This window comes from Polypterus senegalus, chromosome 13 (assembly GCF_016835505.1).
Source record: "Polypterus senegalus isolate Bchr_013 chromosome 13, ASM1683550v1, whole genome shotgun sequence".
NCBI lineage: Eukaryota > Metazoa > Chordata > Cladistia > Polypteriformes > Polypteridae > Polypterus > Polypterus senegalus.
Genome location: NC_053166.1, coordinates 24,568,861 through 24,587,699, shown reverse-complemented (window position 1 = coordinate 24,587,699; position 18,839 = coordinate 24,568,861). Strand labels below are relative to the sequence as shown.

Here is an 18,839-nt window from a genome sequence, read left to right as displayed (position 1 = left end):
TATCTTTCACACTATTCAAGCTTCAGAAACTAGTAACTTGTGCCTTTGAAAAATGAAAGGATTGAATAACTAAAACAATGCTGTTAACTGATACTCTACAACCAGAACATTATTCATAAAAATTATTTAAGAATGCTTCAGAATCATGGCAGTTTTTTTTTTTTGTCCAGTGCCTCCTGACTTGCCTGTATGAGAAAACTATCACTTATAATTTACCATTCAACTTATTTTGTTGTCTAGTTATGTAAGACATCAAGCCTTTTGGGGTCACCCCGTAAGTTTGATCCTGTTGTCCTGTTAAACCCTCATATGTAGGCCATTTTTGGACAATATTTTGTGCAGGACATTATACTCTCATGATAAAGAGTAAACACTATGTGTCTTCAGCAAAAATGATCAGAAGAACTTGAGGTTCTGCATACCACATCAACCAACCCTAGGGTTTCACTCACTAATGGGATACAAGGGATCAAAATTAAAAAAATAGTTGGGATCAATAATATAGGCATGTGGAGTGTCTTTTGTGGTATTTTGAGGTTGCTGCCTCAAATATGATAGTATGTTTGATAGCTGATTCTTTATCAGTTGTCTTATAACACCTAAGAACCACTTCCAGAAGTGTAAAAATGACAGATTCAAATATAAGCATAATAGATATCGTTTTAGACTTTTTCAGTTTCAGTGATTAAGAATATGTTGTTATTTTTGAGCATTTACTAGGGATGTGTCCCTCAATGGACCTCGACCAGAGGATGAAAAATGACAAATATTTAAAGTCAAATACTGTTGAATTTAATAAAAACATTTAACTTGGAAGTGCACATTTTAATATTTTAAATATCTGTTCCTGTTATTCTTGTTTATCACGTACTTCTATCTCATTAAGTAAATCATTACACTTCTTACAAACACCCCAAATTAGGGCGGCTTACGCTAATTCAGACTTTTTCCAATTTGATTCTAATAAGCCCAGCTTTTTAGCTGCATATTGAGTATTTATTTATTTTGAATGTAGCCCACCTTTCTCACTCTTTAAATCACTACCTACCTTTTAGCAGAAGATTTCAAAACAGTTTTTAGTTTTCATATTATTTTAAATGAAAAACGTTGTCAGGCTGAATTGGAGGGATCTGTATCATTCAGCAGTTTTGACTAATGCTGGCAGAAAAGGTAATATGGCAGTGTTTCATCTGTCCATTTTCTAAACCTGCTTTTTTCAGTACAGGCTTTCATGAAGTCAGTATATATCACAACTGCATCAGGTACAAAGCCAGAATCAACCCTGAACAGGGAGATGCTCCATTTCCGTGCACAATTATGCATGCACTGTTACTGAGTCAGTTTATAGTTTTAATAGGCCTTACATGCATATGTTTTGGATATGAGAGGAAATTGAACTTCTTAGAATATATCTTTGCAAAAAAATAAAGTACATTCAGACTTCATCGGGATGTTAACAGTACACTTTACCATTTTTGGCAGTATTAATGCGAGGCAGTCTTTTCGTGTTCAGATTTTTCACATGCATGTTCAAAAATGTATTGACTATAAAGGAAACACCTGGGTCATAGCAGGTATGTATTATTTTAGTGTACTCTGTGTGCAGATACTGAAGATCCTCAGATTTATTGTAGTTAACCTTACAAGTATGCAAAATAATTCCAGTATTATATCCATTCTTCCACTGTCTGAACCTGTTTAGTTCATTTTAGATTTATTGAGACCTGAGCCTCTCCCAGCAGTGCTTTTAAGACATGAACTACCTTTGATATAACTAGGCAAACTATTGCACACATTCACACTCACTGATTCTGTGCTAGTTTAGAGGTGTAGTTATTATTAATCCAATGCAAGTTCTGCATTTTGCAGCATACCATATCCTTCCTGAAGCAGACTTTACAAAGAATTGCACCCTGCTGCTGATCAAAATGAGTTTTTTGTTTTTTTTTTAAATAGGTATATCTTGGTAGGATAATTGCCAGTACATGTTTTAAAAACTGACAGTAGTGTAAAACTGTTTTCAAATGACCCTAGTTGCATTGTTTTAAGAGGAAATTAGATACATTCTCCCTTGACCTTGACACAGCCAGAAAACGTACAGGAAATTGATACACTCTTGTTGATGTTGAGCTATAGATAGATGACTGCATTGGTGTAACAAAGTTAGAGTGAGAGGTGAAGTGGCTAGCAACAAATAGTTGAACTTTGACAGATGTTGCACTGGTGTCCTAAAAAGTACCTCAAATAACTTAAACACATTTAGCTGTGGAACAGATTGAGGCACTCACTCATTTTTGTATTTGTACTGAACACTAAAACATGAAAGTATTTGACAATGCTGTACTGTGAAATGTTTTCTAATTCTTACAGCCATTAAGGAAATTCATGTCCAATCTGTATGTTTTTGGCAATTTTATATTTAGCATCATTATCATAGAAGAATACAGATAATCTTGTCTTAATCAGGTATAATTTGCTATCCTTATATCTGTCCTTTGATTTATATCCTGAATCTTCTGCCATAACTGGGCACAAATAGCAAGGTTTTCTCATTTTAATAGTCTCAAAGTATGTTATGTTTTTATTTATACCAAAGTGATTAATTTACATAATTTGTTTTATGAACAATTACAAATTTATTAACTTATTTGTGTTCTTTGAAGGTTCTTTCAAATCTAAAAAGATGAACAGGAAGAAAGGCAGGACAAGAAATGGGCATTGTTACATTTAGAGAGAGAGAGAGAGACACTGTATGGCCAAGAGTTTGTAACCATTCGACCGTCACACATTTATGAGCTTGACATTTCCATTCCAAAACCATTGGCATAAATATGGAGTCTTCACTCTTTTGTGGAAGTTTGTCCAGAAGATTTTGGGGTGTTTCTGTTGGAATTTGTGCCCATTCAGCTAAAAGAGCACGTGAGTGTCAGGCAGTAATGTATGACAAGAATACCTGGCTCACAATCCGCATTACGGTTCATTTTAAAGGTGCAGAGTATGGGTGCAGTCAAGGTTATGTGCAGGCCACTCATGTTTCTCCTCATGCTGGTAAAGAAAATTGCTTTCCCCAAAGTTAGAAGTACACAATTATCTAAAATGTGTTTGCCTGCTCGTCTGCATTAACAGTAGCCTTCACTGGAACCAAAGGACCTAGCCCAAAGCCTAAAAAGCAGCCCCAGATTATTATCCCTCACCCGCCCAACTTTACAGTCCGTAATATGCAGTCTGGAAGGAAATTAGACAGTGAAGTGTGTTTAGATTCAGAGCCTAATGGCAGCATGCTTTACACCACTCCTGACAGATGACAATACTCATAGTGATCTTAGACTTGTGTGCAGCTGCTTGGCCATGGAAGTCTATTTTATGAAGCACCTGACATATAATACTAGCTCTGATGTTGCTTCCAGGAGCAGTTTATTACTCTATTGTGAGTGATAATAGGCCATTTTTATGTGCTTCAGCATTCTTCAGCCCCAATCTGCGAGTTTGTATCATCTACCACTTCATAGCTGTCGTTGCTCCTTAATACTTCACAATAATAGCACTTACAGGTGACCGTGGTAGATCTAGCAAAACAGAAATTTCACATACTGACTTGTGTCAAAGGTAGCATCCTAGAACAGTGCCAAGTTTAAGTCACTGAGCTCTTTAGTATGACCCATGGTACTACCAAAGTTTGTTAATGGGGATTGCATGGCTATGTGTGTGATATAAGATTTTTTCTTTTTTTGTCATTTTTTCATTCTTTCCAACCATCACCTCACAAATCCAACACTTACATGCCATTTAAGATACATTGTTTGGTTTGTAGCTGATAGATATTGTTACCCCAAGCCTTTTGAAGCCTAGTTACACTTGCCGTAAAGGTATCCTTCATTGAAAATTGTTGTGATTTGCAATCACCATGGGCTTTTTTTTGATAATTATGAATTTTTATAGATGCGTTAACATGGAGTAACCACGGTACCTTCATCTGGACCAATCTATTAGCATGTCAGAAGGCATGAATGTAGAAAGTTCAGTGTTGGACTGATACTGGATGATCATGGTTATGCGCTTTGTGTATAACTGTTGACACATGTAGGTAACCTCTAGACAGTTGCCGAAAAACAATACAAAACAGCACATTAGCTGTTCTTTAAACTCTGAAGATTAATTATTTTTTGGAAATAAACCCCAATATTTGAGCTTTTAGTTATTTTTTTATGTACTGATCTTACCCCCTAATTCCTTGCACCATAAGATGCTCTGTGCTAAGTGTGCTATGTGAAAATTAACTTAGTTTAAATGCAGGATTTTCCTTTTTTGTTAACAGTTAACACTGAGAGCACTTAACTATTTTGCCTGCCTTCATCTGAATGTAGTTCAATATGCTGTAGTCCAAGTACTCTTAACTTCCTCTTTTTTAACCAGTGTAAACCCCAAGAGGGCTTTTGGAATTGGAGGCTGGTAGAAATGTTAGCAGATGTGAAGTGTGCTCCCACACAAATGGCTAAAGTTTCTTAACGCCAGCCAGTGACTGAGAAATTGTTTCCATCTGCTCTTGTGTGTCATTCCCATTGTACATCATGTCTGAGAGTCCTGTGTTCTCAAAGGACTAATTCAACTGCTAATAAATAACCACAAAATACACACCATACAATTATTGTATTGCTCTAGCAGGGGCACGGCCTGAGGTAGTTTAAAATCTCAGAACAGTAACTGTACATAGTGTACATTTTTTAGCCTAACTGGAGATTTAACAGTTGATGTATTTAGCCAAATTATAGGTGTTTAAGTAAGAAGTGGTCATCTGATTGTTAGCAATGAAATATGGGTCTTTAATTTTTATTTAGAGGCACATGATCTTCAGTAAAGAAATTCTCAAGGAATTTTTTGAAACAAAAAACACCCAGTGCTGCTTATTTTACATGCCGGTGTCATTCTACCTGACTTTTCTAACAATTTTCAGTTGTAGCCTTCATTTACATATATTACAGTGGGATGCAAAAGTTTGGGCGACCTTGTTAATAGTCATTATTTTCCTGTATAAATCGTTGGTTGTTACGATAAAAAATGTCAGTTAAATATATCATATAGGAGACACACACAGTGATATTTGAGAAGTGAAATGAAGTTTATTGGATTTACAGAAAGTGTGCAATAATTGTTCAAACAAAATCAGGCAGGTGCATAAATTTGGGCACCGTTGTCATTTTATTGATTCCAAAACTTTTAGAACTAATTATTGGAACTCAAATTGGCTTGGTAAGCTCAGTGACCCCTGACCTACATACACAGGTGAATCCTATAATGACAAAGAGTATTTAAGGGGGTCAATTGTAAGTTTCCCTCCTCCTTTAATTTTCTCTGAAGAGTAGCAACATGGGGGTCACAAAACAACTGTCAAATGACCTGAAGACAAAGATTGCTCACCATCATGGTTTAGGGGAAGGATACAGAAAGCTGTCCCAGAGATTTAAGCTGTCTGTTTCCACAGTTAGGAACATGTTGAGGAAATGGAAGACCACAGGCTCAGTTCAAGTTAAGGCTCGAAGTGGCAGACCAAGAAAGATTTCGGATAGACAGAAGCGACAAATGGTGAGAACAGTCAGAGTCAACCCACAGACCAGCACCAAAGACCTACAACATCATCTTGCAGCAGATGGAGTCACTGTGCATCGTTCAACCATTCGGCGCACTTTACACAAGGAGATGCTGTATGCGAGAGTGATGCAGAGGAAGCCTTTTCTCCGCCCACAGCACAAACAGAGCCGCTTGAGGTCTGCTCAAGCACATTTGGACAAGCCAGCTTCATTTTGGAATAAGGTGCTGTGGACTGATGAAACTAAAATTGAGTTATTTGGGCATAACAAGGGCGTTATGCATGGAGGAAAAAGAACACAGCATTCCAAGAAAAACACCTGCTACCTACAGTAAAATATGGTGGTGGTTCCATCATGCTGTGGGGCTGTGTGGCCAGTGCAGGGACTGGGAATCTTGTCAAAGTTGAGGGACGCATGGATTCCACTCAGTATCAGCAGATTCTGGAGACCAATGTCCAGGAATCAGTGACAAAGCCAACGACCCGAAACACTACTCAAAATCCACTAAGGCATTCATGCAGAGGAACAAGTACAATGTTCTGGAATGGCCATCTCAGTCCCCAGACCTGAATATAATTGAAAATCTGTGGTGTGAGTTAAAGAGAGCTGTCCATGCTCGGAAGCCATCAAACCTGAATGAACTAGAGATGTTTTGTAAAGAGGAATGGTCCAAAATACCTTCAACCACAATCCAGACTCTCATTGGAACCTACAGGAAGCGTTTAGAGGCTGTAATTTCTGCAAAAGGCGGATCTACTAAATATTGATTTCATTTCTTTTTTGTGGTGCCCAAATTTATGCACCTGCCTGATTTTGTTTGAACAATTATTGCACACTTTCTGTAAATCCAATAAACTTCATTTCACTTCTCAAATATCACTGTGTGTGTCTCCTATATGATATATTTAACTGACATTTTTTATCGTAACAACCAACGATTTATACAGGAAAATAATGACTATTAACAAGGTTGCCCAAACTTTTGCATCCCACTGTATTTTTTAAAATTACACTGAGTTGTAGACAGCTATAGCACATGCCCTGTATTATCAATTGTGTTGTTTGGCTCCCCAGTGTCTCAGTGATACTACTCTGTGACTCTCTAAACTAATTTAGTTTTATCATAGCAAGTACCAGTTCATAAGTATAGGTTCTCGTGTCTGTAAATGTTAACAGCCAATGTATGCTCTACCAAAAGTGCATCGCCTGCAGTGACTCCAAAAAACTGAAGAACATTTGTGGCTGTAAAGAAAGAATTTAAGCAAGTGTTTTTGACTGTAAAGACAGAGGAGCATTTTATCAACATTTTTGAAGCAGTGCCATCAAATAGCCTCTTTTAAATTTTATATCTCTCTTTTGTCATTTGGTTTGAAACTGAGCAATAGTGGATAAGTTATGTTTGGCTTCAAAATAATTTCCATCTTTAATGTTACTCCTTTTATTACTCTTGCCAGAGGTTACTAGCAGAGCAGCATCTTTTTACCAGAGCAGTTGTGCCAAAAATACTTTAACTTAGGGCGAAAGTTGGCCATTCATCACCTGAAGGAATGTTATCCAATGAAAATAATTTTCATAGATTTGTAAAGCTTCTGCAGCATGGACATAACTTTTGGTATCCTATTTAGTTAATCCAAGTAGTATTAGTGTTTAGTGTTGTAGTTCTTATGTATTATTTATATCCCTGCTTATTTTTAACTTAACATTTTGATCACTATTGCTTCATTTCATTCTACCAATTCGGGGAGCTCTGATTCATTATTCGTATTTGGCCTTTCAAAAAAAAATGCTAGTGTAAGATTTTACACAAATAAGGATTGTGTCACCACAGTTAACTATCTACCAGCACAAGCCTATTCTGGGTTATGGGTCTACTTTAAGATGCTGCTTTTTGGTACACAATATAACATTCTAGGAAAACAGACTACGGAGCCTATCGGTGAAATGAAAGGAATGTAGTCATCAGGGTTCAATGCAATAGACCAATAGATAGAGAAGTGTCGCAGTTACTTAATCTTTTAGCATCACTACTTTTTATACTCTAACCTCTTGTCACTTTGTGCTTTTTAAGTCAGCTCTAGAGCACATTTTCTTATCTTCCAGAATTATGTTTTTGTCTGTAACCCACTGAAACCATGCTGTTATTTGTGCTATTAATAAGTCTCATCTTCCACCTTGTTTAATTCATATACCTGAGCAAAACTGAATAATGCAAACCTTGCCACTTTATACATCTTGTTTTAAATGCAGAGAGGGGTGACAATGAAGCTTGCTCCAAGCTGAACTTTGACTTTGATTTGCATCCACGGCAGATGGCTTCATTCTGAAGCAAGTTGTGCTTTTCTTTATAGCTCTTTGGAGTGTAGGCATGACATCGTGCTCAGCCGCCTGCCTGTCTTTTGCAGGACGGCTGTCCCTTCAGACTCATTGTTTCATACTCAGATTAAGATGACATGCCTTTACGTCAGCTTTGTGTCTTATCACAATGGTTTGCTCTTTGGGTAAATAACTTTACAGCAGGCTTTTAGAGGCCCAGCATCCAACAGCATGTGTTCCAAAAAAGCTTTTATAAGTAAGTATATATTTAATGGTTTCATGGCAGATGTATGAAAGAGGCAGTGAATATTCTTGGATAGTTTATTTGACGTGAACAAAGATAAAGTTTCTAATGTTTACCTCCATTGAGCTCTTGAATACTGGTAAATCCTAAAAACGAATCAGGTTTTAATATACAGAGAGGGTATGAAGCATCCTGAAAACCTACATTGACTTTGATGGATTATCCTTAATCTGTAATGCTTAAAAGTGTAATGATGAATATTTTATTTTTCCAGTCCCTTCCCCACAATAAGCACATGCAGGAGAAATGTAGTTTTCAAATGCATTTCTCCTGTATGCATACAGGATTCCCTGTTTCTACTTGACCTTTCTTTTGCTGTACAATTTTCCCTACCCATAGATTCTTTAAGCACTGCGTGTTGTTGTTGTTGTTGTTATGTGCATTTCCTGTCACAGTAGTACAGTACATTAACCGACTTTAAGTAGATCCATATTTTTATGATAAATAAGGAAGGCATTCAATCCCCTAACTTTTGTCACTTGTTGCATAATGAAACTTGTTTTGCTTTTAACAGTTACAGTTATAAAGAGAAAAAAAGCATTGTACAGTCTCTGCTTTTAGTTTATCCAATTGTTAGCACAATTCTTGCAGATGTATAATGTGCATTTATGGAATTGTCAGGGATTAGACTCTGTTATGACTTGATCATGCTACCAAACTGTATTTCAGCCAATGTTGTCAATGCTGGCATCCAGTGTTCAGCATGGCATGCTGTACTGTACATTGTGAATCTTGGTAAAATTACCTGGTTACTGCATATTTATATGAAGATGATGAGGGAAAATCATTATATGTACCATCAAGCAAGTCAAAAGCAATCTTTCATTAGCAAGTCACATATGGGAGGTTTGAGTACATTTTGGGCAAACTGTATTTTGTCTGTGAGGCTCTCTATGTAGACTTTGCCTTGAGAAGCACGGAGACAGAAAAAACTGTCCGTGTCAAAAAGATGAAAGGCAAGAAGGTACATTGAGATATTTAATTTATTAACACTCCTAATTTCACTCTATGCGTAGCCACAATCTACAGTGTGAGTGAGTATAGAGTTGGTCCTTTAAAATCCTTTCCTTTTTCTATCTTTTAAAGTTCACAAAGAGATCCTTTTACATTTTATGCAAACTTGTTTTAAGCAACTTATTTAGCAGGTGCTTTTGCACATAGAAATATTTTCACCCCGTGTTTTAAACATTTTTTTACAAAAGAGGATAAAAAGTAATAATAGTGAATCTGTGAAAACAAGTTTGTAGTTTGTGTCATAAAAAAACTTCCATATAAAGCCAAATTAGTTATCAAGGCCAAATATTGAAGTGAAACTTAAATATGTCTGGCAGTGTAAAGGAATGGGGAACATAGTGAGACAGATGGTGTTGTTTTGCCATCTGACATTGCTTACACCCAGTTCTAAATTACAGCCTAGGTGTCGTATGTGTCTAGTAACCTTTCTTGATCCGCAGATATGCAACTAGTTTGATCAGCACAAGGGAACAGGCTAGGGTATGTGCATTAATGTATGCTGCTATTGAAGAGTTCCCTTTCAAAATGTAGTCCTTTGCACTCATTTCTGCCACAATGTGTTCTTGTCCACAAACCAGATGGATGGTCAATGGCACACTGTGACAGAGGGATTTACAGTATATGGTATTTATATTTATATGGAGAGGCGCAAGTGAAATAGCACTTCCCAGTTCCTTTGCCAAATTATTGATTTGTCTGTTTTAAACTGGATACACTCAGTGTTTACTTAATTTATCACCCAGGAAAAGATTTTGTAATTCATGAACTTTTATAGAGGAAGAAAATTAATTTTATTTATTGTGGTGCTGTTTACTGGGGATATCCTTAAACATATTGGAAATACTTTGTTAAAAGGTCTGTGATATTGCTTACAATGAATTGTGTTATAAAAATAATGATTTGTGCGTTCATAAAAGTGTGACTGTGCCAAAGGGAATAGGAGCAAAATGTTGCGTTGTCCTTGAATTAATGTGCACTGTGCCCTTGTATCCTTATGATACGTGAATATTTATTTCAAATCCTAAAAATGCAATGTTGCTCATTTCTTCCCCTCATAGACTCCATGCTGACCTTGTATGAAATCTCTGGTGCCATCAGCCTGGTAACTTTCTTGCTGCTGTGATGTCATGTCCTAGCATGTGTCTGTGTTCTGACACTGTGCATATGTGTTTCTGTTACACTTGGCTTACATGAAATTGAGTGCTGTGTTCATTTATCTAGATAAGGTCTGTTAATGCCACTCTATTTCAGTGTTATTACCTTGGTGTTCTGTTTTACTACTAAAGCCTTGTGCTCATTGTGACACAAGTGTCTCCTGCATGGGTTTGCTTTTCTGATGATGTATTTGTCGTGTCTCAGAATTTTACTCTTTGTTCAAGTGTTTCTTATTCCTCTGCAGCTGTGTGTATTGTTGTATTCACTGTGGTCATGCTGTATGAGTGAATGTGTGACATGTTTTTTAATGCTGCTTTACTGTAAAGTAAATCACTCTGCTAGTGCTTGGCTGTATCATAAGTAAGTAAATTCAAAATCTATTAAGTATACGTGAAAATGCATGCCATCCTTTGAAAAGACATAAGCTCACGTTTGTGAATGTGCCATCCTCCTCCATTTGCTAACCTTGATTCATATAAAGTTGTTTATTTTGAATTTGAAAACTTCAGTTTCTATGCTTTTCGGAAGTATGCAGTTTATGCACACTTATATAATAACCTATCCAACAGAGGCAAGAGCACACTTCACATGGGGACTTTGCTTTACATGGTTGCTTCTCTGTGTTGGGTAAATTTTAGACCACATGGCTCAGTAAGAATTGCAATCCTGACTGCAGCATAGCTGCCATGGAGGACCTCAATAATGGGAAAGACTGGGAATTGTCCTCTTTTCTCATCCTACATTAAGCAAAGCCTAAGGGTTCGTTTGTAGTTCACGCTCAGAACGCCTATACGCCCGCATCATGGCTGACACACATTCCCAGCATTCATTTGACGCATCCTCTGAGCAGGTCCTCAGAAATTAACATGACGCGTGTGCGAGTTGCAGTACCAGCAAAAAGTCGGGGGGTGCAGTGTACTAAAAGTTGGAATGTGACATCATAGTCTCTGGTTACTATCTTCATGTGACAGAAAGCCACTTTAAGGATCCTACAAGATTGATGTGTGTGCTTCGATGTTTGATGAATGATTCGATGTGGTGAAGCAAAATGTCGACATACAAATGCATTCGTGGGGCTTTTATATTCAAGCATCGCATATTCCCGATTGTAATGACACAATACATTTTAAAAGTCTCACATACCATCTTCTGTACCGTCTTTTTTTTCTAGGGCTTCCTCCTGACCTAACAGCAGCAGCAAACAGCAATAGATCACCACATAGAACACATTAAATGTATGATATATCAACTCTCTTCACATTTAGAATCCTAAGAATTATATTTGATATCACTTTCATGATGAAATGCATTAATGTATGTATGTATGTTACATTTTACAGATAAATCGTTAATTTCATTTAAATAATGAATACTGTTAATAATGGAGTTTGCATGTTCTCCCCGTGTCTGCGTGGGTTTCCTCCGGGCGCTCCGGTTTCCTCCCACAATCCAAAGACATGCAGGTTAGGTGGATTGGCGATTCTAAATTGGCCCTAGTGTGTGCTTGGTGTGTGGGTGTGTTTGTGTGTGTCCTGCAGTGGGTTGGCACCCTGCCCAGGATTGGTTCCTGCCTTGTGCCCTGTGTTGGCTGGGATTGGCTCCAGCAGACCCCCGTGACCCTGTATTCGGATTCAGCGGGTTAGAAAATGGATGGATGGATACTGTTAATAATTACACACATAGGGATTACATGGTGGCAGAGCGGTAGCACTTCTGTCTCGCAGGGAGTCACACCGCTGGTATTCTCTGCCTAGAGTTTGCATGTTTTCTGGGTTTCCACAGTGTGCTCTGGTTTCCTTCCAAAGATATGAAGGTTTGGTGACACTTAAATGACACTAGTGTATGTGAGTGCTCGTATTCACATTGAGATGAGCTGATGCCCTTCCAGGGATTGTTCCAGCCTCGTGCCCAATGCTTGCTGGAATGGACAAATCCCTGGATTGATGAAATTTATCATTAAACATCCTTTTCAAAGATATTGCTGTAAGGTGTCATCGGAATTTAATGGGTGTTCCAGGAAATTCACAACACAGCGAAGCCAAACCTGTTCTCACCTTGATATCTCGCACTGCCACTTGGTGGTTTCCTCCAGATTTCCGTAAAGTACGCGCGCAAGTATAAACAGTAAAATGCTTGCATAGCAGGAGCGTCCGCTGCAGCATGCGTCGCGTGAAGTATAAACCTGGCCCTAATCTGCCCGGTATGTGGTCATTGACACTGAGCAGTATTCTGTAAAAGCATGTTGAATATGGCTCTGTTTTTAAGTGCATCTTGTACAGCTTTAATATACAGTCCTTTATATATTTGTCTTTCTTTATGACCATGTCAGATTTTATCACTGTGCCCACCAAAGTTCAGATCTCTGTCCTATACGGTTTCACTAATCTGAGGTTTATTAATGATTCCTGTGTTCTAGCAAAGCCTGTAACACAGAATGTGTTGTTCCAACACATGTCACCATGGGGTCACTTTTTTTTTTTCTTTTTTTTTTAAGGAATGAATCCCACATATTCATCTGTAGAATTCCAGTTGAAAAACGCAATAACATATACTGAAGATTATTAAAGTAATAATAATAAATAATGCATTTCTAAAGAACATTGCATGCAGCTTAAAGTGCTTAATGAAAAAGTAAAATATCTATACAGTATATAATATAAAAAGAGATTCATTACTGAAATAAGAATAATAAAAAGGATGATGATAAAAAATAATAGGGTTAAAAGTAAAGCAAATAAACTAACAATGCACAGTATACTTTAAAAATGTGAAATTTCTTGTTCTAAAGCTAATTACAGAGTAATCATTAGTTACAGATTTTAAAATTGTTATACTCAGACGGCAGCAGAGGAAAGTAAAACAAAAACTCCATTAACACAAATGCTGAAGAAAATAAAATGTCTGGTGGACCTTAGTCCTTATTATTTCAAGAATACAAAGATTTCTTAACCCAGGCAAAATGACTGCCTAATTTTTCCTGACTCTTCACCATTTATTCTGAATTAGGAGATACTGTGCTATATTTATAAGAGCAGCAAACTACATTTCTGATACAAATCTCAGTTTTAGAAATCAAAAATTATAATGTGTACTGCCATCCTAAGAGCATGAAAGCTATTGACATACAGAAAAGTTTATGGTATGTGATTGTCAATGAAGCTTCAGCCACCACTTGTCTGTTAATTTTGTGTAAAACTGACTTGATGCTGATGGAGAAATTAATTACCTGAACTTGCAGTCAGGTCTGCAGATGTCCTTTATTTTGTATAGGCTGCTTGCCATTACCACAGAGATAAAACTGAGACTTAATATGTTGTGTATTTCTAAATTTTAATATCACATTAGTTTTCCTGGCTATGTGATTCTTAACAAGGAAATGTCATTGAGAAAAGAGGTGCATTGTCAAACTAATACCATGCTAGAAAATTCCCCAACAGTACAGCCCTATGGACATAGACAGAAAAATCACATTCAGAATAAAATGTGTGCTTCATAGCAAATCCTCACCTGTGTCAGCTAAGACAAGTGTGTAACAGCAGTGTTGCTTTGTTCAGTGTCTGCTCAGGGTTGTTTGCAAATTGTGCACAGACTTGTATGCTTCTTGACAACAATAATAGGTAGCAATCTTAACTGAAAGCTGTTAACTTAAGTGTATACTTTATTTCCAGGTTATTGTGTGTCATCTTCATTTCATAAATAAATTGTACTTTTTATATGTCACTTTTAAAAGGTACTTACTGCTAATTATACACTATTTATTTTTAACTTCATAGCTCGAAGAGCTGGCAATTCTGTGACTTCAGTGTTGGCCAAAGAGTTGTTGCAAGATGATGAGCCCAGTTTACCTGCGAAAAAAGAAAAGAAGGAAGAGAAGAAAAGAGTCGAGGTAGCACAAGAATCCCTGGACGATCTCCTGGAAGATATACCAGCTCGATCAAGCTAACGGTTAAATGTGCTGCCCTAATAGGTCATTTTGACATCTCTGCCATGAACACGCCAACACAAGGGACTTGGCTAGTGGAAAGCAGCAGACTTTTTCTTGATGGTTAATTGCTTCTTGGGAATCTGCTTTTACACATTTTGTTGTCACTGGAATAATCAATAATGAAGCTGCACTTAGGATGTCTGCCCCCTAGTGGCAGCATCCACAATGAATTAATGTCACGACTGTTCATTTACTTTACCATCTAAAGACAAAAACAGAGTTTAGTAAGAATGAGATTGGAATTTAATAGGTAATCCTCAGTGGACCTCAGCATATTCTTCATTTCTGGTAACATAGAAATACATTAGCACTGAGTCAAAGACAGACTTTTACTGAATTTTTCTGTCCGACTGCCTCTGCATTTTGTTTCAGAGTTTTTTGCATTTGGTTTGTCACAAGAAGTGCCAATGCATCCAAGCACATGCACACATTAAAACAAGGCTCCACAGGCAAAACTACCCATAGAAATGTGTTAAACTTTTGTGTTTTATTTAAAATAATTTAGAATATTTTTGCAAGAGACCTGTTGTCCATGATGTGTAATTTTGGGAAAATAGAGATTATTTTGTTTCCTTGTAATTCACTGTTGGCGCAAGGCTCAGTGCTCAGCTAAAATAGTCATGTCATATATATATATATATATATATATATATATATATATATATATATATATATATATATATATATATATATATATATATATATATATATATATATAATATATATGTGTGTGTGTGTGTATACATATATATGTGTTTTTTTTAAATGCATTTAATTCTTATCCCTGTCTACCATAAATATATAGAGATTTAGCAGTTACACTATATCCTGGCTCCCTGTTTTCCACAATTCTCTCCACAGCTTATATTTCTTTAAGCACCATATGTAAATCTGATAAACTACATCTCATTAAGCAAACTGCACATTTTGACTATTAAATCTGCAATAAATAAAATGTAAAAAGTCATTACAGCCATTTATACAATGTTGTTATAGAGAACTGTCATAAACAAGAAGCAGTTCTCTCTATGTATTTGCCAATAAGATATTTGATTTAAGTTTTAAACAAGTTTAAGTTGACTTGTTCTACACTTCATTTTGTAGCTCACAGATCCCTCAGTTCTACAGTTTTCCTGAAGGTGCATACATTGGGTTCTTATCATTTAAGGTTTCATCCGTTTGTGATGTCTTTTCATTTGAAGTCTGCTCTCTTGAAATGGGAAGGTAAGCCCTCATGTCACATGAATTTATTGACCTGTCTTCTTCAGGCAGAATTGTGCAAAGTTAAATGATACAGTTATCTTTGAAGTTTGTTTCTTTTTGTACTTTTTAATTTCGGTTGAACCTCTTGGCTGCCTGTTATAGAGTTTCTCACTTTGCAGGTATTCCCAGTGTTTTTTGTAGAGAGTTAACAGAATTTATAAGCCATACATTTAAGCCTAGTGTCAGCTTTCACCAGGCACCAAAACATGCGTAATTTTCCAAGATTTTCAGAGGCCACAGGTAGAGTTGTATGGTTTATAAGAGCTGGGGTACCTTTTGGGACTTTGGCACACTGGCAGGGTGGGCTTTTCTCCAAAACAGACTGCCTTACTTTCAGTAAACCTCACTGTCGATAGATTTATTTGGGAGCCGTCTGGGCACATAGCCCACAGCTGAAGCCAAGCTGACTTGAAGGTCTTTTTGAAATTATTTAATAAAAAGAGAAAAAAAAAATATTTCTGTTTGTTTTTCTTTAAGAATCAGGTGGCAGAGAGAGGCTTGGCAAGTACACTCATAGCATATATGGCTAGGGGGCGACATAAGACTATGAAATGATGAGCTGCCCAGGGGTGAGGTGGGGAGCTCATTTTTTTTTCTCGCTAGCTGAGAAATGTTTTGTTTTTAAACGTAGGAGGGATACGCATGATTTTGCTTACCCTTAAAGAGAGCAGACATGCAGTCTGTTCCAAGTGTGTGCATTCTATTGCCATTCAAAAATAAAGCACATCCCCCACTGTATAGTAAGGTTTTTCCTGTTTTGCAGGATTGTACTGTACAGCCCGTGCTTTTTAATTTAACAGAGTCTCATTTTTCTGATCATCACAAATATAAAAATATACAAATTTACATATGTGAGAAGCATAAATGCTTGGATAAATGTTTCTATTTATCTGTGCATACAGTATAAAGAGCTACCCAGGTTTATGTGTTTGTGGCTAATGTCCATTTTTTCATCTCTGTAAGGAACTTCAGAAAACATTGCCAGTTTTATTGCTGAAGGTTTATTTATTTCTCAGTCTGCTTTGTATTTTTCTGCTCTTTTTTCTTTAATCTTGACAACAGAAATTTCTCATTGATCTCAGCACTTTCAACCCAGGCAGACTAAAGCAATAGTGGATCTAAAGTCCATCCATCAGTTCTGTATCAGACTCGCATAATCCAATTTCATGGCTGCAGGGGAAAGGCAAAAACCAACCCTGGGCCATCGCAGCATCCATTAATAATGGGTTTGGTAAAGTCAAACATTTAGCTCAACACTTTTTGATATATAAGGAAAAACAGCATATTTTGTAAATCACTTGTAGATGGGAAGGACTGGCAAACTCCACTCACTCATGAGCAAAGCACAACAAAAATCTTGATATGCAGAATACCAAACAAGCTGTCTTCATAGGCTTTGTGCAACCATTTATTAATTAAAAAAAAAAAAAAGTTTTATAGCAGTTGGAGCGCTTGGTGGACTGTGTGTCTTTTTCTGCTTGTGCCTCTAGCATTTCTGCATTTTGTCATTAGACATTCTTGCTGTCAAACCTTGTATCTTCTACGTCAAGCAGATTGTTTTCCATTTCCTTTTAAATATTTCACACTCTACTCTTCACTGATTAACACAGACTGTATGGCGCTCATACTTGTGAACTTTGCTCTATGGTTTTTGTGGCATTGCACTCACTGGTAGCATGTGAGTTCCCTAAAGTCATACAGCAGCACTTAGATGTTATGTCTTCAAGTGTTTTAATGCTAGGGTTGAACTGTGCCTCTTCCAGTCCTGTCATTGAGTTGATGCTCAAAACCATCCTGTTCAGATGAGAGGCTGCTGAGATATGTAAGCTATACCACCATTCGCGACTGAAACATTTTGATGCACCCTACAAGTACAAAAATGCAGTGTAGCCTCTGACATAAGCTCCCAGCTACCTCAAACTTTAGCTGAGCCTCTCTGCTGACATGCAGTTCAGTGTTTCTTCTTTTTTCCCCCCTCCATTTTAGGTTGACATATCTATCTAGAGTACGGTGAAATTCCTTTTTGCATTTCAGCATACGCTGCCACCATGATCCTAATGTATTACTAGTGAAGTGTGGGACCATACTGTGAAACCTCTGGGTTTTATCATTCTCAAGGAACACACAGTGGAACTTGATCAAAATTTTCTGAGCCTGAAACACTGTAAGGGGCTAAACTAAAATATGAGAATGACCTAATATTTTTGCTTTATAGAATATTTGTTTCAGAACCAAGTCAAAATGAATGCCAGAATTTGCTAAATTTGACTCACATGCTATCATTGAAATTCAAATTGTAGAAAATAATACGCCTCCAGAGATTCATTTTTCCAGAGTCGATCTGAAACCATTCCCACTGAGCCAAACATAAACTATATACGTCTGGAGACAGCTATATGTGAATTGTGTTTAAAACTGGGTGGAAACCATTAGACAACTCACTCAGTGTCACATTTCTAAATCAATCCAACATTTCATGAAGGCAGCACTCAAAGAAGTGGTGGTGATTCTGAACTGCAAAGAGCAGTGGTGCTCTTGTTAACCTGATGCAATAGACAGTAGGCTTCTATACAGCCAAAAAGTCTCCTAAAATGACCCCTGAAACATATTTGTGTCGCGTGTGCAGAGAGTACTTTTGTATGTTAAACAAACTTGCACGGGAAAAACGTTTCTGTACACACCATTCAAAAAAATCAAATGTGTTATCACAGGTGTGCTGTGTGTACTCTCTTTTGTTCAGCATTGTGACCACAGTGTTGGAGTCAATGTGAGCTGTAAAGTACTGGCAGCTATTTTTGTGAAAATATCAATTGCAAAATATGCATTTGACGTAAACAGTGCGTCACACCCTGTCAAAAGGACTGTTGTTAAGAGAACTGATAATGGAGAGCCACAGGAGATGCAGATTTCAGCACCCAACAAACCCAAATCCACTAATCCGCCCAACGACAACAGCAGAACGATGTCAAGGCAGCACACCTTCTAACTACACATACAAGTGAATAGTTGAAGTGTATATTACTGTCTGATTGAAAATTCAAAAATGCCTAGCCAAAATAGCTGCAGCATTTTAGCATGTAGAGTATTTATAGACCAAAATTCTTAGCTGTTTGCTGTTAGAAAATATACAGTGATACAGTAATCAAAATGATCAAAAGTTATTATCGTAGACACAGGCACTTCTCAAACATGTGCAACATTCATTAAAATACACAAATTG

The 18,839-nt window shown here is 37.0% G+C and overlaps 1 protein-coding gene across 1 annotated transcript in view; it reads left to right on the top strand.

Annotated features, from left to right (window-relative positions):
• LOC120543415 (protein diaphanous homolog 1-like) overlaps positions 1 to 14,959 on the top strand; it is a 239,491-nt gene extending 224,532 nt beyond the window's left edge. The window contains 1 exon segment of the mRNA XM_039776517.1: positions 14,145 to 14,959. Coding sequence (XP_039632451.1) covers positions 14,145 to 14,314 — 170 coding nt within the window. The 3' untranslated portion in view covers positions 14,315 to 14,959.
• Positions 14,960 to 18,839: the final 3,880 nt, after the last annotated feature.